The sequence below is a fragment of the Pan paniscus genome, chromosome 23, assembly GCF_029289425.2.
Source record: "Pan paniscus chromosome 23, NHGRI_mPanPan1-v2.0_pri, whole genome shotgun sequence".
NCBI lineage: Eukaryota > Metazoa > Chordata > Mammalia > Primates > Hominidae > Pan > Pan paniscus.
The window spans coordinates 54,573,819-54,597,275 of NC_085927.1; the positions used below are offsets into that span (position 1 = coordinate 54,573,819).

Here is a 23,457-nt window from a genome sequence, read left to right on the forward strand (position 1 = left end):
GCAGAGTGACTCAGGCCACATGCTCTGAGAGGGGCTGGGAGGCCACCGTGGGCCCTGCCATGGGGACAGAGAGCATGTGGGAATGGGGAGGCGGGAGGCAGAGGACAGGCTGTCTGGTGGGTGGGACATATGGTTGAGAGCCTGGAGCCACCGAGCTCAGGTGCATGACCCCCTACCCCCTGCCCCACTCTCCTGCAGGGGGTACATGAGTCCAGGGGCGTGACTGAGGACTACCTGCGCCTGGAGACGCTGGTCCAGAAGGTGGTGTCGCCATACCTGGGCACCTACGGCCTCCACTCCAGCGAGGGGCCCTTCACCCATTCCTGCATCCTGGGTAGGGGTCCGCCTGGGCCTTGGGCTGGGGCAGGGGTGACCACGGGCCCCATCCATTGTGAACAAATGGGCAAGCCGAGGCCCCACGACAGAACCAGGATCTGACTCCAGACTGGTTCTCAGCCGGGCAGCAGCCCCCAGCCTGCCATGTGCTGGCCTGGACGTGGGGATCCGTGAGAGTGGGCACACACCCTGAGCGGTGATGTGGCAACACCTTGGAGAGCTCTACCAGACCTCCGTGTTCCCCAGGAGGCCACATTCATGTGCAGTCTTGAAAGTCAGAAGTGGGCCAGGTGGAGTGCTCGGAACATGCAAATGCCGAAGCCTGAGGACTCCTGGCTCAGTTAGGGGACCCAGGCTGGGAGGGACTCGGCCTGGGGGTGGGCAGGCTGAACCCTGTGGGCAGCATCCCGGGACTGCCTGGCGCGTCCAGCACAGCTGGGCACGTTGCTCGCTTGACGGAGGGCCTCTGGGTTCCTTCAGCAATGTCCCTTGAGTACCTGTTGTGCCCCAGCCCGAGCCCACGCCCTTCCCCTCCAGCGAAGGAGGCCGACCAGTGAGTCCCCTCCACGGCCCACCATTAGCTGGAGGCTGGGAGCTTCCCAGGCAGAGGGGACAGAGCTGGGGCAAGGCCCACTTGGGACTGTGCCCTCCTCATCCAGAGGGGCTCCCCATCCCCACCTGCTGGTGTAAAACCTGCCCACTGGTGTGTCTCAGCTCAGGCAGTGCCCTGGCTGCTGGAGAACTTTGAGCCACCCAGGCTTGGTGTAGCCCTGGATGGCAGGACCCCAGCCCCTGCCTGATGGGACCTCCATCCTCTGGTCCGGGAAAGGCCCCTGAGCCGCTCGTGTGTGTCTCCTGCCACCTGGTGGCCACTCTTGGGACTGCAAGGTCCTGAATGGGAGCCTGAACCCTGCCCCCCCACCAGCCTTGGCCACCCGTGCCACTGCCTCCCGCCCAGATGAACCAAGGGGCCTCCTCCCTGGGTCCCCACGTCTACCCTCGGCCCCCACAGTCTATTACTCTCCACGTAGCGGCCAGCGAGGCCCATTTACAACTGCCTGGCTGCAGGCTACCCGCATCCCCAGGATGGAATCCCCACCTTGACCTTACATGGAGGGCCTGTCCCCATCTGCTCCCATCACAGCCCCACAACCTGGCCCCATGGCTCGCCTCTGTGGGCTTCTTGGCCCCCCCCCATCCCCTTGGACACCAGCTCCAGTGGGGCAGGGGCTGCGCCTGCCTGGGAAAGTACAGGTGTCCAGCAGGTGCCAAAGTCCATATACTTCCACAAGTGGGGAAACTGAGGCACGGGGGTGAGGTAACTTACCTAAGGTCAAACACAGGTCGCTGGCAGGGTGCAGGTTCAAACCCAGGCATTTGACTTGAGGTCCTGTGTGACCAGGCTGGGCCTAGGCTGGAGAAGAGAGACTGGAACCTGAGCTGGTGTCAGGGCTTGTGGCGGTGGGACCTGCTGAGCTGGGCCCGGGATCGGCGTGGGTCGGCCCTTCCCTGCAGCTGCCCCTGCACAGGGACCCAGTGTGCAGTGAGCAGCAGGTGCCAAGGCGGGCGGGGACCCAGGTGGCCTCTGGTGTGACAGTGCCCATGTCTCTCCCCAGAAAAGCGCCTCCTCCGCCGCTCCCGCTCGGGGGACGTGCTGGCCAAGAACCCCGTGGTGCGCTCCAAGAGCTACAACACGCCTCTGCTGAACCCCGTGCAGGAGCACGAGGCGGAGGGCGCGGCGGCCGGCGGCACCAGCATCCGCAGGCACTCTGTGTCGGAGATGACGTCCTGCCCCGAGCCTCAGGGCTTCTCCGACCCGCCCGGCCAGGGCCCCACCGGGACCTTCAGGTCCTCCCCGGCGCCCCACTCAGGGCTCTGCCCCAGCAGACTGTACCCCACGACCCAGCCCCCTGAGCAGGGCTTGGATCCCACCCGCAGCTCCCTGCCCCGCTCCAGCCCGGAGAACCTGGTGGACCAGATCCTGGAGTCCGTGGACTCGGATTCTGAAGGGATTTTCATTGACTTTGGCCGGGGCCGGGGCTCTGGCATGTCCGACTTGGAGGGCTCTGGGGGCCGGCAGAGTGTCGTGTGAGGCCTCACAGCTGGCCTTGAGTTTTTACTGACACGTCCCTGTGTGCGGGGGTGTCCATGTGGCGTGTGTGTGAGTGAGACTTTTTTACTGCATCCCGTCCCGCCAGCCCTGTCGGCCTCGTCACTGGCCTCGGTCACTTTGTATTTCTGTCTTGTTTGGAAATACCATCAGCCTTCCTTGCTCGGCCCAGGTCTGTTTCAGGCATCTGAGTCGGCGTTTACCCAGGGGCCGGGTCAGAGACGGGGGTCGGCCGCTCGCTCCCACGCTCCTCCTGCCCCAGCCCTCTGGTGTCCACACCTGCCCACAGAGAATGTGAACCCAGTGGGCTCTGCCCACGCCGGGCCCCAAAGTGACCAGACTCCAGCACACCTGTCTCCTCCTGCCTGGGGTGGCCATGGGGTTGGAAGGGGGTGGAATAAAACCTGTCAACCTGGCTCATGTCTGCAGTGCCTGCCCTGGGGATGCCCCTTCAGGGTGCTCACCCTCAGGCCTTCGCTCCCTTCTAGGGAGCGCAGGTTTCCAGGGTCTGCGTGGAGGGGGCAGACCTGTGCCTGTTGTCCAGGCCTCCCTACTGCTCCACCGTCCCTGTCCCTGATGGGAGGACCGGGAGGTTGTGGAAGGAAGGGCTGGGATGCTAGGGAGTGGGGCTGGCCCTGCTGCACAGGAGTCTGGCCCTGACTTTGCCCCTGGCCTTAGCAGGGATGGACTCACTGAAGCCTGGGAAGGAGGGAAGGAGGGGTGGGGGCGGGATCTGCCAGCTCCTCCCATGCTACAGAAGCATCCAGGTGGCCTAGGGGGTGGGGGTGACCTGCTGAAGGCCATCCGGCCTGGGAAGCACAAACTAACACCTGCTCTGACCTCCCCTGCAGCCTCACTATCCCCAGACAGACTTTCCCCGGGCCCTCAGGTGGGCAGGATACCCCATCAGCCGTAGCAGGCAGGGCTCTTTGTCTCCCCATCAGTGGGGCCCGAGTGTTACTGAGAGCCAAAGGCCAGCCCAGCACCACGGGCACCCCTACTATCGGGGCAGGAGCTGAGCCTGGGGCAGCCTTCCCTAGCCACCCCCGCCGTTTTAAAGCATCGGGTCAGCGTGGCCTCCATGGGGAGGGGTGGAGGGGTCTCTAACGGCGGGCGCCTTTCCACACCCCGTTCACCTGCTGATCTGCCACCCCCACAGCCTTCCATGTGCTCGCTTCTCATGGCGTTTTCTCGAGGTGGGGAAGGAGTGCTGAGCAAATGAAGGACAGGCCCAGGGCAGGGGAACCAGGTGTGATTGGAGGGAGAGGGTGGGTGTGAGCCGGGCGTGAGCAGGAGGACGTCACCTGACCCCTGAGTCACGGCGGGAGCTGGCCCAGGCTGTCTCCCAGCAGAGCCTTCTGGATGGAGGAGTTTCCCTCTCTGGTAGGAGAAGCAGACCTGGTGCCCCTGCTTCAGCATAGGATAGGAGGGTGTAGGGGTGGGGGCAGGGGGAGCTCTGGCTTTCTGACTCTGCTGAGCCACAGTTTTGTCGTCTGTGATACGGGTGCATACCAACCCTGTGGAGCTCTCTGAAGCTACTCGGAATGGGTAATATGCCCCAGGCAGGGCTCAGCTGGGCAAGTAGGGGAGCAAGAGCAGCCTCGGGACCCAGGCCTGGGGGACAGGTAGTCGTTGAACAGAAAGCCAGAACCTGGTCTGAGAACCACTCAGCCAGGCTGATGAGGCCGAGATCCGTGGACCAACCTCTTTGGCTCCCAGCTCCATCATGGAGCCCAAGGTGGCCTGAGGCGGGGAGTAGTGGGTGACCATTAGCAACGTGGGCAGAAGGGTTCCCAGCGGTCACCTCAAGGCAGGAGGACCAAAGACCAGAAGCCGTGGCAGGGAGTTGCTGTCTGGGCTCTGTCCACACCAGGGTGCTAGACCCTGTGTTCTGTCCCCTGAGTGGTGGGGGTTCCATCGTGGGGAGTCGAGCATCCCTGGCCCCTGGATGCTGCCGGGCCTGGGGTGGCCCAGGGACTGGTGGCCCCTGCTGGCTGGCACTTAGGCCCTTGGCAAGGCGGTCCCTAAGCTCTCAGTCCTCCTGCCCTGGGGCAGGAGGGGAGGTCCCTGGGCAGCAGCCAGCAGCATCCCCAACCACAGATTGGGGGGCTGCAGTCCAGGAGGGTGGGTACTGGGCCTGGGCCCTGCAGCAGCTCACAGGACTCAGTGGGGGCCCCGAGGAGGTGAGGAGGCTGCACTCCCACTCCCAGAAAGCAGCAGCCCACCAAGAGGGGGTGTGTGTGTGTGTTCTAGCCTTGTTCCCAAAGATGTCAGAGGTGATCTGCATTCAGACATCTTATAAATTGGTAAACACCTGTAATCCCAACAGAGTCTCGCTCTGTCACCCAGGCTGGAGTGCAGTGGCGCAATCTCATCTCACTGCAACCTCTGCCTCCTAGGTTCAAGTGATACTCCTGCCTCAGCCTCCCGAGTAGCTGGGACTATAGGCATACATCACCATGCCCGGCTAATTTTTCTATTTTTAGTAGAGACAGGGTTTCACCATGTTGACCAGGTTGTTCTTGAACCCCTGACCTCAGGTGATCCACCCACTTCGGCCTCCCAAAGTGCTGGAATTACAAGCATGAGCCACTGCACCCGGCCCTTATTTATCTTTTAAGGAATAGAGTGACTCAGGGAAGAGGCGTGGGAGACCATGTGCTCCATCCTGTTTGGTCTTCAAGGCATCCTCCTGGAGAGCTGCGCCTTGTCACAGAGTCAGGGCTCGATGAAATTATATTGACAACAGAAATGAGCAGACACGGCTTCTTAACATTTGCTGTTCTGTTTCCCACACCCTAAGTTTTGTTAAAAGAGTGAAATCACTAGTTAATTAGTTAGTGGTTGGTCTACCATCGGCATCACCGGGGTGTCCAGTGGGGTGGATTCCTCTGCATCTCCAGGGCTGGGGTTCTAGAAACTGCTTTATCGTTGTCTTTTGTGTGCTTGTTGTAAGTTTTGTGCAGGATTCTCGTGAATGCTCTACCCCTTACTTCTCAAATGCACAATCTCAGGCCCTGGCCCCATCTGCTGACCCTAAATCTGCATTTCAGCCCCGCCTTGGGGTCCGTGGGCCTGCCGGGACATGTGAGCCTCACCTGCACTGTGACAGCGTCTGGGGTGGAGGTGGCACTTAGGAAAACCCAGGGTGGGTTACGATAGGCTTCCCAGTGACCCTGACTGCACCCCTGCTGAGAGCTCAGATTTGTTTGGGCGTCTGTGTGTGTGTGTGTGTGTGTGTGTGTGTGTGTAAGTGGGTAGGTGTGTGTGTCTGCACGCACGCACAAGTGTTTGGGTGTGTGTGTGTGCGCGCGCGAGTGGATGGGTGTATGTGTGTGCATGTGTGTGCGTGTGTGTATGTATGTGTGTGTGTGTATGTGTGTGTGTGCAAGTATACACCACACAGCAGCTAAGCCCTGGTAGGAGGTCTCAGAGGCGGGTCCGTTGGAGTGCTGATGCCCACCCCGCGTGCCCTCTCAAGCACCCACTTTGGACCCCGTGATATTCATCTCCAGAAGGACTAGCTCCGTTTCAGGAAAGTGCTGCTGGGTGGGCTGTGGCCCAGGAATCACGAGGTAGGGGGCAAACGTGCTCTCTGGATGTGCCGGCCCTGGGAAGAGGAAGAGGAGGAGTCCCAAAGGTGGAGATGCCTGCAGCCAAAGGCCCTCCCAGAGAAGGGAAGACTCCAGAAGAAGAGAGAGGGACTGGGAAGCGTGTAGGCCAAAGGGGTGCCCACAATAAGCGCGGGCCCATTTGTCATTTTCCATCTGACCATGAAAGTAATAGCTTACGGCCAGGCACGGTGGCTCACACCTGTAGACCTAGCACTTTGAGAGGGCAAGGTGGGTGGATTGCTTGAGCTCAGGAGTTGGAAACCAGCCTGGACAACAGGGTGAAACGCTGTCTCTATAAAAAATATTTTAAAAATTAGCCAAGTGTGGTGGCCCGTGCCAGTAGTCCCAGTACTCTGGAGGCCGATGTGGGAGGATCACTTGAGTCTGGGAGGTTGAGGCTGCAGTGAGTCGTGATCATGCCACTGCACTGCAGCCTGGCCAACCGAGTGAGACCCTGTCCCTGCCACAAAAAAAAAAGTTGGCCTATAATTGAGACTTCTGGGTCTATACCCAAAAGAATTGGAAGCAGGATCTCAAAGAGATGTCTGCACACCCATGTTGATAGCAGCATGCTTCACAACCGCCAAAAGGTGGAAACAACAAAGTGCCCATCGTTAGCTGAATGGATATGCAACGTGGTCATCCATACAAGGGAATATTCTTCAGCCTCGGAAAAGAATGAAGTCCAAATAATAATAATAATGAAGTCCTGATACATGCTACAACATGAATAAGACTTAAAAACCTGATGTGAGGCCGGGCGCGGTGGCTCATGCCTGTAATCCCAGCACTTTGGGAGGCAGAGGCGGGCAGATCACGAGGTCAGCAGATCAAGACCATTCTGGCTAACACGGTGAAACCCCGTCTCTACTAAAAATACAAAAAGTTAGCCAGGCGTGGTGGCCGGCGCCTGTAGTCCCAGCTACTCGGGAGGCTGAGGCAGGAGAATGGCGTGAACCCGGGAGGCGGAGCTTGCAGTGAGCAGAGATCGCGCCACTGCACTCCAGCCTGGGCGACAGAGCGAGACTCTGTCTCAAAAAAACAAAAAACCTGACGTGAGGTGAAAGAAGCCAGCCAGGAAAGACCACATACTGGATGATTCCATTCCGAGATGTTCAGAATAGGCAAATCCACAGGGACAGAAAGTAGCGTGGTGGTCGCCAGACCCTGTGGGAGGGGGGTTTAAGGAGTCGTCGATGGGTTTCGAGTGTAGTTTTGCAAGATAAATAGAGTTCTGGAGATCGGCTGCTCAGCGACATGAATGTGACTTAACACTACTGAACTGCCCACTTTATTGTGTGTATTTTACCACAGTAAACACACAAGGAAGGGGAGAGGAGAGGAGGGGAGGGGCGCAAAGGAGAGGGGGAAGGGAGGGAAGGAAGCTTCCACCTTTTGGCTGTTGTGAAGAATGTTACTATGAACACGGGTGTACAAATATGTCTTTGAGATCCTGCTTCCAATTCTTTTAGGTATAGACCCAGAAGCCTTTTTTTTTTTTTTTTTTTTTTTTTTTTTTTTTTTTTTTGAGACGGAGTCTCACTCTGTCGCCCAGGCTGCTGGAGTGCAGTCTCACAGTCTCGGCTCACTGCAGCTTCCACCTCCCGGTTTCAAATAATTCTCCTGCCTCAGCCTCCCAAGTAGCTGGGATTACAGGCATGCACCACCACACCCAGCTAATTTTTGTATTTTTAGTAGAGACAGGGTTTCACCGTGTTGGCCAGGATGGTCTCAATCTCTTGACCTCATGATCCACCTGCCTGGGCCTCCCAAAGTGCTGGTTTCACAGGCATGAGCCACCGTGCCCAGCTAACCCAGAAGTCTTAATTATAGGCCAACTTTTTTTGTTTGTTTTTTGTTTTTTGTTTTTGCAGTGGGGACAGGGTCTCCCTCTGTTGCCCAGGCTACAATGCAGTGGCATAATCACAATCAGTCTCACTGTAGCCTCAACCTCCCGACTCAAGTGATCCTCCCACCTCAGCCTCCAGAGTAGTTGGGACTACAGACACATGCCACCACACCTGGCTAATTTTTTTTAATAAGGGAGGGAGGGAGGAAGGAAGGAAAAGGGAGAGAAGGAAGGAAAGGAAGGAAGGGAGGGACGAAGGGAGGAAGGAGAAAGAAAGGAAAGATAGAGAAGGAAGGAAAGGAGAGAGGAAAGGACTCCTTCCTTCCTTGCAGTCCCTGTAGCTGCTTTCCTCAGGGAGCGTGAACTGATCATCTTGGCCCCTCTACTGAGACTGGAGTGGAGGGACACAGCACTCCATCGGGGGACCGTGGTCCCCAACTCCAGGACTGTCCAGCAGTAAAGCAGGCAGTAGCCTCAGGAATGCTGGGAGGAGTAGGGAGGATGCCGAGGCACAGGAGCCTCTGCCAGGGATGCAACTGACACAGACTGGAGATGAGCGCCTAAGAATCAGGATGCTCTTTCTGGTCCCCATGTAGCTGGGGGTGGCGATATGACCAGCCCTGGCCAGTGAGTTCTAAGTGGAAGTGATGCGGGGCGCTCTAGAGCTGGAGCATTTCATTGCCAGACACAGGCCCCTCCAGGACTGTCCTTCCCTCTGCCACGGTGGTTGGCAGTGTCCCAGGCAAGCCTGCTCCAGCAGGCAGACGTGTGGCCTGGATAAGAAGGCCGGCTACGGTGGTAGAGGCCCCTGTGATTGGGAGATGCTTGTTGCTCGGCACAACCAGGTTTGACTTGACGCTACGCTCCTTTTTCCCAGTACTCTAGAATCACATAGTCCTTGAGTGGGGAGGAGGCCAGCATGGGATATTTCATTGTATATATTTATGTATGTCATACACTACCCTCATGGGCAGAGCCAGGACATCCAGGGTCTGATCCTAAGTTGGGCACTGTGTGATATTGCGCAGGTCGCCCTGTCCTCAGTTTCCCGATCTATAGCCAGGATCTTCCCAGCTATGAAATCAGTGACCAGCACTGTTTCTTTGCCTGTCTGTGCACCGTGGACTCACATGCAGAGCAGGGCTGTTAGATTGTAAACTCCAGACACCAGACGTCTCTGACAAAGGAGCTCCGTGCAGATGACAAGCATCGGGCAGATGCGTACTTAATGGTTTTTGACCTGAAGGTGATAATGGATTAATAATAAACGGATGGTTTTACCCCCAAGAACCCTTCTTCTCATTGACTGATATGTTTGCAGAGAGCTCAGAACTGCTCTCACAGGCTGTAAAAAGCTATAAAAATGTAAACTATCATTGACATCATCTGCAAGAAGAATTTCTCATACTGACATTTCTCTTCTCACAATGGGGATTCATGTCAGCCTGTGTTTGGTGGGGGAGGAGGCCAGGGGAGTGTAAAATATGAGGATGCAGGATCAGGCAGGCTCTGATTTGCAAGCAGCTGAGGCAGATGCCAATGACCATGCAGAGAAGGAGTTTATTGAAGAATGTTGCGAGCTCTTACAGCTGTGATGAGGTGGGTGAGCCAAGCCCACTTCCAGGAACGGTGTCCCAAATCACCCCACACGACAGTGGGCCTGATGGGAAACCGGCAGCATTGCAGCCACGGAACGGGGAAGGCACCCATCATATGGGGATGCTCCCACTGCACAGATGCTCCCATTGCACAGATGCTCCCACTGCACAGAGAGGCGCCCATCATATGAGGATGCTCCCACTGCACAGATGCTCCCATTGCACAGAGAGGCGCCCATCATATGGGGATGCTCCCACTGCACAGATACTCCCACTGCACAGAGTGGCGCCCATCATATGGGGATGCTCCCACTGCACAGATGTTCCCATTGCACAGATGCTCCCACAGCACAGAGAGGCGTCCATCATATGGGGATGATCCCACTGCACAGATGCTCCCACCATGCAGAAAGGCTCCCATGATATGGGGATGCTCCCACTGCACAAATGTTCCCACTGCACAGATACTCCCACCACACAGAGAGGCGCCCATCATATGGGGATGATCCCACGGCACAGATGATCCCATTGCACAGATGCTACCACTGCACAGAGAGGCACCCATCATATGGGGATACTCCTGCTGCACAGATGCTCCCCACACACAGAGATGCCCCAGTTACGCTGGAACAAACCCCACTGCCACCAGCGCCAATACCCATTGTATTCCAGGCACTTCACTTTGTAGCCACTGTGTCCTCCCTCACCATCCAAGCTGGGCATCGCTGGGGGCACCCTCTCCAGGGTTATGAATTCTAGGGCAGCCTCCTCTCTCAGGGTGGACATCAGAATGGTGCAGTCTGTCACTGTCTGGTCTCTGGTAGCAAAGGGACTGGGTGAACCCGTTGTCAGGCCACCTTGGGGCTGTGAGATGTCTGTAAGGTCGGGAGTGCCAGTATGGTAAAGGCATTTGAGGGGTGGGCAGGTCGGTGCACAAGATCAGCGTCCACCCTGCTGTCAACCAGGGCAGCAGGAGCATGGCTGCCTCAGCTGCAAATCAGAAGGGTTTCCATTATTGGACCCAAAGATCCCAGAAAACCCAGTGGAGGCAGTTTGCAGGCGGTACTAACCACACAATGCATTTGCTCTGACACGGGACCAGGGCACGTAGTAGACGGGCAGGGGTCAGGGAACCTGCCTGGGATTCTGGGCCAGGCTACACAGGGATAAAGCAAGCCCCTTAACCGACTGGATCCCAGGATCCTGGCCCATAAAGGGAGAGGGTTGGAAGAAGATCTTCCACATCCCTTTTGCCCTAACCTGGCAGTCATACACCCAAAGCGGGGGGCAGTGTTGGCTTCGTGGTTTTAATAAGGTTAAAAGCAGGCCAAGTCTTAGCTCAAGAAGCTGGCAGGCTGAGTTAATTCTGGAGAAAACAAATGGGAAGCCCAAGACCTTGGACATAGATCTTTTATTCCCTCCTCCTTGAAATTCTCCATCCCCAAGCGCTTATTAATGTGGGATTTGCTGGTTGGGGGGAGAACCAACTCTCCGACTTCAGAAACATTTGTAAGAGCAAATTTAATAAAGCTAAGAATAATACCATTCAGATGTAATTCCTTTATTTTGCATGATTATTCCTTCTTTTCTATCGCAAGGCATTTGAAATGCAAGGAGTTATTGGGAAAGCAACAAAAGGAAATGGCTAACTGGTTGATTACTGACTAACAGTGCTTGGGGAAAAACAGAAGAAAGAACTTGAAAAGGGAACCAGCCTGGGTTGTACAGTTCTTTTATATTTCTTTTTCCTTTGATTATGAATGGCAGAACACACCTGCATTCTTTGCCACACAATCATTCGGTATTGTTGCTTTATTGTATGTATGTTAATATCGCTAAGCTATGGGGTGAAATTTGTATGAGATTTTCACAAAACACAAATGCAAGGAGGGTGATATTTCCCCTGACATCTCTTAATACTGTGAAATTATTCTGCCAGCCATAGGCCGACTGCGGGGGGGGGGTTTCCCTTACTCCCGTCCAAAGTCGCTTTTTAAAACAGAAACCCTGCAAATTGCCCTTCTTTCATGAGGGCCGGATCATACATTGGTATTATAAAAGATGTTTACATTCCACAAAAGGAGAAGAGAACCCTGCACCCAGCGCCAGATGAAAACAATCCAGTGTGTGTACGTTGCTGGAATAAGACATTGTGACTTCCTTGTCATGTTTTGAGAGCAATGAAGTGTTACCACTTCGAGTCCTTCGAGAGCCAGGAAAGTACAAAATAATAACACAAAAATTGTGTTGTGTTAGTTGAACAGGCCACAGGCTAGGATGGCTATGAATTCTTTGCTCAGGAATAAGGCAGCTGCTTGAGTGTTGAGAGAATGAGATGGAGGTTGTCCGTTCATATTGTCAGAGATGTTTGAACCAAAACGACTCCATCTTGAATAGGGGCTGGGTAGAATAAGGCGGAGACCCACTGGGCTGCATTCCCAGGAGGTTAGGCATTCTTAGTCACAGGATGAGATAGGAGGTCAGCACAAGCTACAGATCACAAAGACCTTGCTGATAAGATAGCATGCAGGGCCGGGCATGGTGGCTCACAGCTGTAATCCCAGCACTTTAACAAGCCGACGCGGGTGGATCACCTGAAGTCAGGAGTTCGAGAGCAGCCTGGCCAACATGGTGAAACCCTGTCTCTACTAAAAATACAAAAATTAGCTGGGTGTGGTGGCAGCGCACCTGTAATCCCAGGTACTTGGGAGGCCGAGGCAGGAGAATCGCTTGAACCCGTGAGGCGGCGGTGGCAGGGAGCCAAGATGGCGACACTGCACTCCAGCCTGGGTGACAGAGTGAGACTCTATCTCAAAAAAAAAAAAAAAAAATAGCATGTGGTAAAGAAGCTGGCCAAATCCCACCAAAACCAAGATGGCGATGAAAGTGACCTCTGGTCATCCTTACTGCTCATTATATGCCAATTATAATTCATTAGCATGCTAAAAGACACTCCCACCAGTGCCATAACAGTTTACAAATGCCGTAGCAACATCAGGAAGTTGCCCAATATGGTCTAAAAAAGAGTGGACTCTCAGTTCCAGGAACTGCCCACCCCTTTCCCGGAAAACCCATAGATAATCCACCCCTTGTGCCTCCCTCAGACTCCCAAGTAGCTGGGATCCTCCTGCCTCAGCCTCTCAAGTAGCTGGGATTACAGGCACCCACCACCACGCTCAGCTAATTTTTGCATTTTTAGTAGAGATGGGGTTTCACCATGTTGGCCAGGCTGTTCGCAAACTCCTGACCTCAGGTGATCCACCCGCCTCGGCCTCTCAAAGTGCTAGGATTCCAGGCGTGAGCCACCGCGCCCGGCCAGCTTGGGTCATTCTAATCTCTTCTGAAATGAAGGAGAAACCACTGCCCGAGAGCCTCTGGAAAGGCCTGGTGGGCGGCAAGGGTGCTGGGGGGGGGGGTCCCAACTATTCACGGGGGGTATGTCTTCGTCAGCAGCGTGAGAATGGACTCATACATCCTCTAATCAGACCCCTCTGCAATTGTCTGGTCTTCATCAAACCAAAGCATAGAAATACACATTGGCCTGTTGCTTTGGGCCTTCATTTCCTTAGGAAAGTTCCTGTGTCACATAAAACGTACTTTAAACATGTGTGTAGGTTTTTCTCTGATAAATCTGTCTTTTGTTATAGGGGCCTCAGCCATGAACCCAGCCATGGTTGAGGAAAAGATCTCTTTTTATCCCCAACACCAGCACTCCCCATGTGCCAGGCTTTGTCATCAGGGCTTGGGGAGAGAGAAAGAGAGGGCACAGTAAGCCCCAGCCATCCGGGCAAAGTCCAGTTACTCTGGCCTGAACTGCTCACTGTGGCCGGAGGAAGGCCTGGGTTGACTGGCACAGGCCCAGTTCCTTCCAGAACCTGAAATAATCATTGTGGCAGGGAGTCGTTGATCTAAAGGAAAAAACTGAGGCAAAATTAATACAAGTAAGAGCATATTTGGGGGCTGCGTGCGGTGGCTCACGCCTGTAATCCCAGCACTTTGGGAGGCCGAGGCAGGCAGATCACCTGAGGTCGGGAGTTCGAGACCGGCCTGACCAACATGGAGAAACCCCGTCTCTACCAAAAATACAAAATTAGCTGGGCGTGATGGCGCATGCCTGTAATCCCAGCTACTTGGGAGGCTGAGACAGGAGAATCACTTGGACCCGGGAGGCGGAGGTTGCAGTGAGCCGAGATCATGCCATTGCACTCCAGCCTGGGCAACAAGAGCGAAACTCTGTCTCAAAAAAAAAAAAAAAAAAAAAAAAAAAAAAAAAAAAAAAAGAATATATTTGGGTCAAGTTTGAGGACTGCAACCTGGGAGTATATATTCAAGTTGCCCTGAATATTCACTGTGATTAGCAACAGTTACAAGTAGGTTTTTGAAGGAAAAGAAGAGGCAGTTCCTAAATTGTTTACCAAGAATTTACATTAAAATAACATAAATTGGCTGGGTGCAGTGACTCATGCCTGTAATCCCAGCACTTTGGGAGGCCAAGGTGGGTGGATCACCTGAGGTCAGTAGTTCAAGACCAGCCTGGACAAAATGGTGAAACCCTGTCTCTACTAAAAATACAAAATTAGCCGAGCATGGTGGCGGGTGCCTGTAATCCCAGCTACTTGAGAGCCTGAGGCAGAATAATTGCTTGAACCCTGGAGGCAGAGGTTGCAGTGAGCCAAGATTGAGCCATTGCACTCCAGCTTGGGCAACAAGAGCGAAACTCTGTCTCAAAAAAAAACAAAAACAAACAAACAAAAAAAAGTAAATTGTTCTAAAGAGCTTCTGCATAGCAAAAAGAAACTATCAACAGAGTAAACAGACAATCTATAGAATGAGAGAAAATATTTGCAAACTATGCAGCTGACAAAGGACTAATATACAGAAACAATAAGGAACTTAAACGAATCAACAAGAATAAAATAATCCTATTAAAATGTGGGCAAGGGGCCAGGCACGGTGGCTCATGCCTGTAATCCTAGCGCTTTGGGAGGCCAAGGCAGGCGGATCCCTTGAGGTCAGAAGTTTGAGACCAGCCTGGCCAACATGGTAAACCCCATCTCTACTACAAGTACAAAAATTAGCTGAGTGTGGTACCGTGTGTCTGTAATCACAGCCACTGGGGAGGCTGAGGCAGGAGAATTGCTTGAACCCAGGGGAGGAGGTTGCAGTGAACTGAGATGGCGCCACTGCACTCCAGCCTAGGTGACAGGGCAAGACTCTGTCTCACAAAAGACAAAGAACAAAAGACATGAACAGACACTTCTCAAAAGAAGACATACATGCATACAAGCAGCCAACAAACATGAAAAAATGCTCAACATCACTAATCATCAGAGAAATGCAAATCAAAACCACGAGGAGAAACCATTTCACATCAGTCAATGGCTATTATTATTTTTTTTTTTCTGCCAGCATCTTGATTTTGGACAGAATGGCTGTTATTAAAAAGTCAAAAAATAGTAGATATTGGCAAGGCTGCAAAGAATGGGGAATACTTATACACTGTTGGTGGGAATGTAAATTAGTTCAGCCACTGTGGAAAGCAGCTTGGAGATTTCTCAAAGAACTTAAAATAGAACTACCCTTCAACCCAGCAATCCCGTTAGTGGGTACACACCCAAAAGAAAAGAAATCATTCTACCAAAAAGCCATCTGCACTCATATGTGCATAGCAGCACTATTCACTATAGGTTAGATATGGGGTCAACTGAGGTGCCCATCAATAGTGGATTGGATAAAGAAAATGTGGTACATTTCCAACATGGAATACTATGCAGTCATGAAAAAGAATGAAATCATGTCCTTTGCAGCAACATAGATGCAGCTGGAAGCCATTATCCTAAGTGAATTCATGCAGAAACAGAAAACCAAATATGACATGTCTCACTTCTAAGGGGGAGCTAAACCTTGGGTACCCACAGATATAAAGATGGGAACAAAAGACATTGGGGACTCCAGAAGGGTGGGGGGAGTAGGGCAAGGGCTGAAAAACTTCCTATTGGGTACTGTGCTCACTACCTGGGTAAGGAGATCAACAGAAAACCAAACCTCAGTGTCACCCAATATATCCCCTAACAAACCTGCACATGTACCCCTTGAATCTAAAATAAAAATAAAAATAATAAGTTGTTGATTGGCTACACATTGTTCTCTGTATCACAAGTTGCAGGAACATGCAGATAATGGGTGAGGCAGTGAGTCAGGAACAAAATGCTTTTAAACCATGGCCCCCACGGCCGGGTGTGGTAGCTCATGCCTGTAATCCCAGCACTTTGGGAGGCCGAGGTGGGTGGATCACTTGAGATCAGGAGTTCAAGACTAGCCTGGCAAACATGGTGAAATCCCGTCTCTACCAAAAATACAAAAAATTAGCTGGACATGGTGGCAGGCCCCTGTAATCCCAGCTACTTGGGAGGCTGAGGCAGGAGAATTGCCTGAACCCAGGAGGTGGAGGTTGCAGTGAGCTGAGATCGTGCCATTGCACTCTCAGCCTGGGTAACAGAGCAAGACTCTGTCTAAAAACAAAAACAAAAACAAAAAACAAACAAACAAACAAACAAAAAAACCATGGCCCCCAAGCACTGCAGGGGGACCTGGACTGTTTCTCTGGGCCAGATATATTTTGTATCTAAGCTGCTTTCCTCAGATACAAAATTTCCTCAGACACAAATCCTTCAACAAACCCTAGGGAAAATTTCCTCTCAAGTCCCTCCAATTCTCCCAGTTCTGCCACGCTTTGCACACCCCTAACGAAAGGGGCCAGGTGCAGTAGCTCACGCATGTAATCCCAACACTTTGAGAGGCTGAGGAGGGTGGATCACTTGAGCCCAGGAGTTCCAGACCAGCCTGGGCAACATGGCAAGACTCCTGTCTCTACAAAAACTACAAAAATTAGCTGGGTATGGTGGTGCACACCTGCGGTCCCAGCTACTCGGGAAGCTGAGGCCGGAGGATCGCCTGAGTCCAGGAGGTAGAGGCTGCAGTGAACCAAGTTCGAGACACTGCACTCCAGCCTGAACAGAGCGAAACCCCTATCTCAAAAAAGTAAAATTAAAAATGGGGCCCGGCGCAGTGGCTCACGCCTGTAATTTCAACACTTTGGGAGGCGGAGACGGGAGGATCGTTTGAGGTTGGGAGTTCGAGACCAGCCTGGCCAACATGGTGAAACCCGGTCTCCACTAAAAATACAAAACTTAGCCGGGCTTGGCGGCGCACGTCTGTAATCCCATCTACTATGAAGGCTGAGGTGGGAGGATCGCTTGAACTCGGGAGGTTGAAGCTGCAGTAAGCCAAGATCGCGCCACTGCACTCCAGCCTGGGCGACAGCGCGAGACTCCGTCTCAAAATAAATAAATAAATATATACATACATAAAGTAAAATAATGAATAAATAAAATAAGAAATGGGGAAATGGATCAGCAAGAAAGTGCCCGCCCCAGGCATGGGTGCCGTGCGGGACGGGGACGCGGCCCAGCCGGGAATCGGGGTGCCCAGGGTGCGATGTGCGAGGGGCTCCTGAGCGCGTGTGCTCCGCCCGCCCCCGCCCTGTCCTCCCGACACACAGGTGGACCCAGGGTCAGCTCGTGCACCTGGGAAATGGCTCCCGCCGGGTAGCAGGGGCGAAGGGGCGGAGGGGCGGAGGGGCGGGGCTGGGCGGAGGGGCGGGGCTGGGCGGAGGGGCGGGGCCTGCCCGGGAGCCACGTCCGGGGAGGGGCCAGGTGAGCGGCAGACCCGGCACGCAGGAGGGGGCCGGCGGGGTCCGTGGCGAGGTAAGGCGGGCGGTGGCGGGAGGGAGCGCGCAGGGAGGAGGTCGTGCTCGGGGTGGGGGGGTGCGCCGCGGGGGTTCCCAGGGCGTGTACGGGGACAAGGGGCCGCTGGCCGGGTAGGGACGCCCAGGCGGGCGCGACGCCACGTGCGGCCAGGGGGAGACCCTCCGGCCGGCGCGCAGCCTCCAGGTCCCCTGTGGGTTCTAGACTCCCTCTCCCTTTACCTCCTTTCTTTCCCGCCCCCCCCACCCTCCCCTCCTCTGCTTTTTCCCCTGTCCTGTTCCTTCTCACCCCGCACCGCCTTCCCCGCCCTCGCCTCTCTCTGCCTGGGTTTTGGTCTGGTCTGGCCGGACGGTGTCAGCTCAAATGTTCCTTTTTTGCTTCCGTCCTGGGGTCTCAGGTTAGGTCGGGTCAGCGCCTGGGGGAGGCACCTCCCCCGCCCCCACACACCCCAAACCTACAAGGTGGGTGAGGTCATTCCCGTTTCACAGATGAGAAAACGGAGGCCGGGGCAGGTGCTGCGCTGATTCAAACTCAGGGGTTGGGGGTCTGGCCGGTTCAACACACAGCGGTGGAACCCACCGGGAGTTAAAAGCAGAAACTTTTTTTTTTTTTTGACACCGAGTCTTGCTCTGTCCCCAGGCTGGATTGCAGTGTTGCATCTCTGCTCACTGCAACCTCCGCCTCCTGGGTTCAAGCGATTCTCGTGCCTCAGCCTCCCGAGTAGCTGGGATTACAGGCACTGATACCATGCCCAGCTAATTTTTTGTATTTTTAGTACAGACAGGGTTTCACCATGTTGTCCAGGCTGGTCTCGACCACCTGACCTCAGGTGATCCGTCCTCCTGGGCCTCCCAAAGTGCTGGGATTACAGTCGTGAGCCACCCCGCCCGGCCTAAAAGCCCAAAGTTTAAACCAATCCGCTAGCAGCCTCGGAGGTCGTCAGGAAGGCAGGGAGGCCCTGCCTTTCACTTTCCCTCAATCCTGTGGGGGGTGGGGGGGCTCCTGAGAATCCCTCGGGCTCTGCCACACCCTGGCTTGGAAATTTCCCCGCTGCCTTGGGAGGAGCGTGAAGGCCCCGGAGAAGGAACCGCAGAGTCCACCCGGGAAGGAGGGTGGGATTGTTTGGCGGGATGGGAACAGCACCTTGGCCACCGACTTCAGGGTTTTGTGACAGAGGCTGTGTAGATTCCAGAGAGCTCTGTGCCGTCCCTCGCTTGCCTGTGAAATGCAGTGTTGACATTTGTCCAGCTGAGAACTCAATGCTTAAGACTCAGCCGTTTCAGAAGTCGATGTCCTTTGGTTGGCCTCTCTGTTGGCAGCTTTAGGATCATGTTTGTGGACTCCTCATTTGATTCACTGACTAACCATTCCCCAAACCAACGCCAGAGTTGGGGGTAGGGCGAAGAGGGACATGGGATGTGGGCCTGAGTCCAGCTGATTCTTGTGGACAGCCAGCTGCCTGGTCCCTGCCCTCAGGGGCCCAGAGTCTGGCTTCTGTGTAGAGAGAATCCAAGGGTTTGTGGGAGCTTAGGAAGGGCTTCCTGGAGGAGGTGGCCATTGAGCTGGAAGGTGGATGGGAGGTGGACGGGGAAGAGAATGGCACCTACTGGCTAGGGATACTTCGCTTGTGAGGTACAGGTGGAAAAGTCCATGGAGTGCCTGACGGGGTGGGCCAATTTACTTGGATAACATCATCAGGTCATTGAAACTTTTTTTGTGTGCGTGCGTGTGTGTGTGTGTGTGTGTGTGTGTGTGTAACGCAGTTTTTGCACTTGTCGCCCAGGCTGGAGTGCAATGGCACGATCTCAGCTCACTGCAACCTCTGCCTCCCCAGTTCAAGTGCTTCTCGTGCCTCAGCATCCAGAGTAGCTAGGATTACAGGCGCCCACCACCACACCCAGCTAATTTTTTTTATTTTTAGTAGAAACGGGGTTTCACCATGTTGGGCAGGCTGGTCTCAAACTCCTGACCTCAGGCGATTTGCCTGCCTTGGCCTCCCAAAGTGCTTGGAGTGCTAGGATTACAGGCATGAGCCACCACACCCGGCCGAGTCATTGAAACTTACTTGACTTAAACATGCCTGGGACATCATGCCATCTGCCTAACAAGCCAGTTCTAGGCTGAGCTATTCATGGGCACACTGTAAACGATGGAGTTAAAGGCGGCTTTGGTTAAAGAGACGAGAGCAAGGAACTCAGGTCCTGGAGGTGCCTGACAGTATGTTTCACCACATTAAAAAAAACCCATCCCATTCCCTGATTTTACCCTCATTTCACTGATAGGGAAACTGAGGCACAGGCAGCATGAGGGTGAGAAAGAGATGGAGAAGGAGTCAGGAGACCTGGTTTTTAGGCAGGTCACTCTCCTTCTGGGGCACTCAGCCTCCTCATCTGCAAAAGGAGCTATTGGCCATCCTTCCCCACTGTGATGGTGGTCACCAAATGGCCATGAAACCCTCACTGCACACTTGGCTGCCTGACTCCTTGCTCACATCAGGAGGCAGGGACTGTTACTGCCCCGTTCACAGATGAGGAAACAGACAAGGAAGGTTAAGGTCACATGGCTAGTGATTAGAGAGCCAGGCTTGGAAGCCAGCTGTGCTGCAGCTACAGTGTCCCCCGTGTCCCCACCTTCCTCCCACACACACTGTGCTGAGCCACCTCCCTGGGCACTGAGGTGTGCCTCCCACATGGGAGCTGGTGTCTGGTGTAAGATGGAGCCATTCGGAGCCTGCCGGTGACTACCCTTCAAATCTATGTGAAATTAGCATGGGGAGAGAAAATAGACGTTTTCCATTTCTTTCCAAATTATTTAACTTTTACCCCTTGGTCCTTTAATTAAAACTGATGCTCAAGGAAGATGCATCACGTGTGTCCAGATGCTTCCCAGGCCTCCCTGGGGTGCATTTGAGGGGAGAGCCTCTGGCCCTGCACTGTGGGACTTAGCTGCAGGAGAGCGCACTGCTCCGGAGTCCTGCCCCAGCTGCCTTCACACGGCGTCTCCCTGGAGCTTCTGGCAGCCTGTTGTGTCCAGATTTCTGTGTCCCTGGAAGGCAGAGGACCTGGCTGAGTGACTCTCTCTCCAAGTTAGGTCTTTGGGCCCCCATTTTCTCACCTCTCAGATGGGTGTCATAAACCATCGGTTCGTCTTGAGGCTGGGGAAGTGGGGGGTGGGGATAATGTCAGGGCTCAGGAGAGGCAGGCGCTGCAGTGGTTAACAACCAGGATGGGGCCTGCCTTCCACTCTCTTGACCTGGAGTCAGTTGCTGGCCACTGTGCTTGGTTTCCTCGTCTGCAAAATAGGGGCCATGTCATTACCAACTCATAGGACCATTAGGAGAACTAAATGAGTTAATGCATGCGAAGCGCAGGTGTTCCTGTTTATTGGTCTTGGTTCTGTCTCCTGACCTTGGGGGAAGATCTTGCTTGGGGAGAAGAATGCGCTTTGTTTAGAGCCTGCTCTTTCCACGCTGAAGGCCAAGGTCAAACAGTTCTTTCTTCAGTGGCCTGGACTTTCTAGGGGAGGAGAGTGGAGCCGGTGACTGTCCAGAAGGAACTGGTTGGGCAGGTCTGAATTCCTGAAACTCCTGGGTAGCTCCCCGCTCCCTTCCCCTACCTGGCCGTAAAATGAAAACAAGCAAAGGAAACTCAGACGGGGCAGTGGGTTTTTCTGGGCTGCAAGTTTGTTATCACAGGAAAGGTTGACCCCGTGTGGCACTCGGGTGGGGCTCCCTGAAGGTGCCTCTGAGGCCCCTGCAGCTGGGACTCCCACCTGACTCTCCAAAGCGGACCCCACGCTGTTGTAATTCCTTGCATTTTGTATAAGAGGGTTTATTTTTTCATTTCAGTTCTTTTTATTTGTGGAGAATTTTAGACACTCAAATGATGTACAATGAGCCGCCATTCTCCCAGCGTCAACCATAGCCACCCTGCAGCCAACCTGGCCTGTGCTCACCCCACACCCCGCCCCCCACCCCATACACCTACCCTCACCCTTCCTGCAACTCACCCTTCCACCCTCTCACCCCTTCTCTCCCCTCCCTATTCCCCATATCATTTTAGAGTAGCTCCCAGACCTCATACTCCATAAATACTGTAAGTTGAATCCCTGTTCTAAAAAATTATTTTTTCCTCCAGCTTTATTTAGGCATAATTGGCAAACAAAACTAGTACACATTTACAGTGATCAATGTGGTTTTGATATATGTATGCATTGTGATATTAAATCAAGCTTGAATCCACCCCTCACTTTTTTTTCCTCATTACTGCAGTACTATGATGTTTAAAACGATTAGCAACAGTTTTTTATTTTTTCCTTTTATTGAGATAGGATCTTGCTCTGTTGCTCAGACTAGAGTGTGATTATAGCTCACTGCAGCCTCGAACTCCTGGGCTTAAAGGATCCTCCCACCTGAGCCTCCCGAGTAGCTCAGACTACAGGTGCACACCACCCTGCCTCGTTAATTTTTAAATTTTTGTAGAGACGAGGTCTTGCTTTGTTGCCCAGGCTGGTCTTGAGCTCCTGGGCTCAAGCGATCCTCCCATCTTGGCCCCCCAAAGTGCTGGGATTACAGGTGTGAGCCACTGTGCCCGGCAGCAACAAGTTCTTAATATCAGCCAATGCTCAGTGTTCAAATTCCTAATTGCCTCAAATATTTAATTTTTTTTTTTTTTTTTGAGACAGAGTTTCGCTCTTGTTGCCCAGGCTAGAGTGCAATGATGCCATCTCAGCTCACTGCAACCTCTGCGTCCCGGGTTCAAGCTATTCTCCTGCCTCAGCCTCCCAAGTAGCTGGAATTACAGGCATGCGCCACCACACCTGGCTAATTTTGTATTTTTAATAGAGACAAGGTTTCACCATGTTGGCCATGCTGGTCTCAAACTCCTGACCTCAGGTGATCCGCCCGCCTTGGCGTCCCAAAGTGCTGGGATTACAGGCGTGAGCCACCATGCCTGGCCCTTTGATCTTTCTTTTAAATTCCTTCCAAACTTTAACCCCCTGCTCCTTTGGAGTGTTTTTGTTGTTTTGTTTTTGACATGGAGTCTCACTCCATCACCCAGGCTGGAGTGTAGTGGCGTGATCTCAGCTGACTGCAACCTCCGCCTCCTGGGCTCAAATGATTCTCGTGCCTCAGCCTCCGGAGTAGCTGGGATTACAGGCACCTGCACCATGCCTGGCTAATTTTTTTTTTTTTTTTTTTTTGTATTTTTAGTAGAGATAGGGTTTCACCATGTTGGCCAGGCTAGTTTCGAACTCCTGACCTCAAGTGATCTGCCCACCCTAGGCTTCCCAAAGTGCAGGGATTACAGGCATGACCCACCGCCCCCAGGCTGTGCTGCTTTTTCATAGCAGCCAGTGGCCTCCACCTCAGAGGTACAGAGGGGGATCCCTGGATGGGGTCACAGAGGGAGTCGGAACAGGTGGGAGGCATAGGGCTGCCTGAACTTCTCCAGGGACCCATGGCAGTTTCCTCTGGCTGCAGGGAGGGCAGGTCTCTCTAGCCTGGCTAAAGAGTAACCAGATCTTTCTGTGAAGAGACATCTGAGGCCGGGCACGGTGGCTCACACCTGTGATCCCAGCACTTTGGGAGGCCGAGGCAGGCGGATCACAAGGTCAGGAGATCGAGACCATCCTAGCCAACATGGTGAATTAGCTAGTTGTGGTGGCGTGCACCTGTAAACCCAGCTACTCGGGAGGCTGAGGCAGGAGAATCGCTTGAATCCGTGTGGCAGAGGTTGCAGTGAGCCAAGATTGTGCCACTGTACTCCAGCCTGGGTGACAGAGTGAGATTCTGTCTCAAAGAAAGGAGGCATCTGAAGGCCAAGGCTGGGTGTATGGGGGCTCCGTGAATCCCCACTTTAATTTCCCAGGAGGCCGGTGAGGAGGTAGATTTGAATTGAGACTGAGTCATTGAATTGGACTTTAGCCAATGATGATAATAGAAACCATCTGTGGCTCACTTACTTTGTGCAGGGCTGTGCGTTCCAGGTAGTGGGGAGGGGGGGAACATAGCGTGTGCAAAGGCCGTGAGGTGGCAGTGGGGGGTGTATTTGAGGGGCAGCCGGGAGGCCGGTGTGCCAGGGCAAAGGCAGTAGGGTGGGAGTGAATGACATGAGCTCTGGAGGGCAGCAGGTCCAAACCACAGGCTCTTTCAGGCTTGTGCAGGGGTTTGAATGTTATTCCA

At 53.8% G+C, this 23,457-nt stretch overlaps 2 protein-coding genes across 9 annotated transcripts in view; both read left to right on the forward strand.

The window, feature by feature from the left end:
* Positions 1 to 2,862, forward strand: part of PRR5 (proline rich 5) — a 68,957-nt gene extending 66,095 nt beyond the window's left edge. For 6 of the 7 annotated variants that reach the window (XM_063603137.1, XM_034949159.3, XM_008964804.4 and 3 more), the window contains 2 exons: positions 199 to 334; positions 1,953 to 2,862. In XM_063603137.1, the coding sequence (XP_063459207.1) occupies positions 199 to 334; positions 1,953 to 2,428 (612 nt within the window). In that variant the 3' untranslated portion in view covers positions 2,429 to 2,862. The remainder of the gene's footprint in view (positions 1 to 198; positions 335 to 1,952) is intronic. The other variant, XM_057301033.2, reaches the window with a different exon arrangement.
* A 14,338-nt stretch (positions 2,863 to 17,200) lies between these two features.
* Positions 17,201 to 23,457, forward strand: part of ARHGAP8 (Rho GTPase activating protein 8) — a 105,119-nt gene continuing 98,862 nt past the window's right edge. For both annotated transcript variants that reach the window (XM_034949163.3, XM_034949162.3), the window contains exon 1: positions 17,201 to 17,273. The gene's annotated coding sequence lies outside the window, so the exon portion shown is untranslated. The remainder of the gene's footprint in view (positions 17,274 to 23,457) is intronic.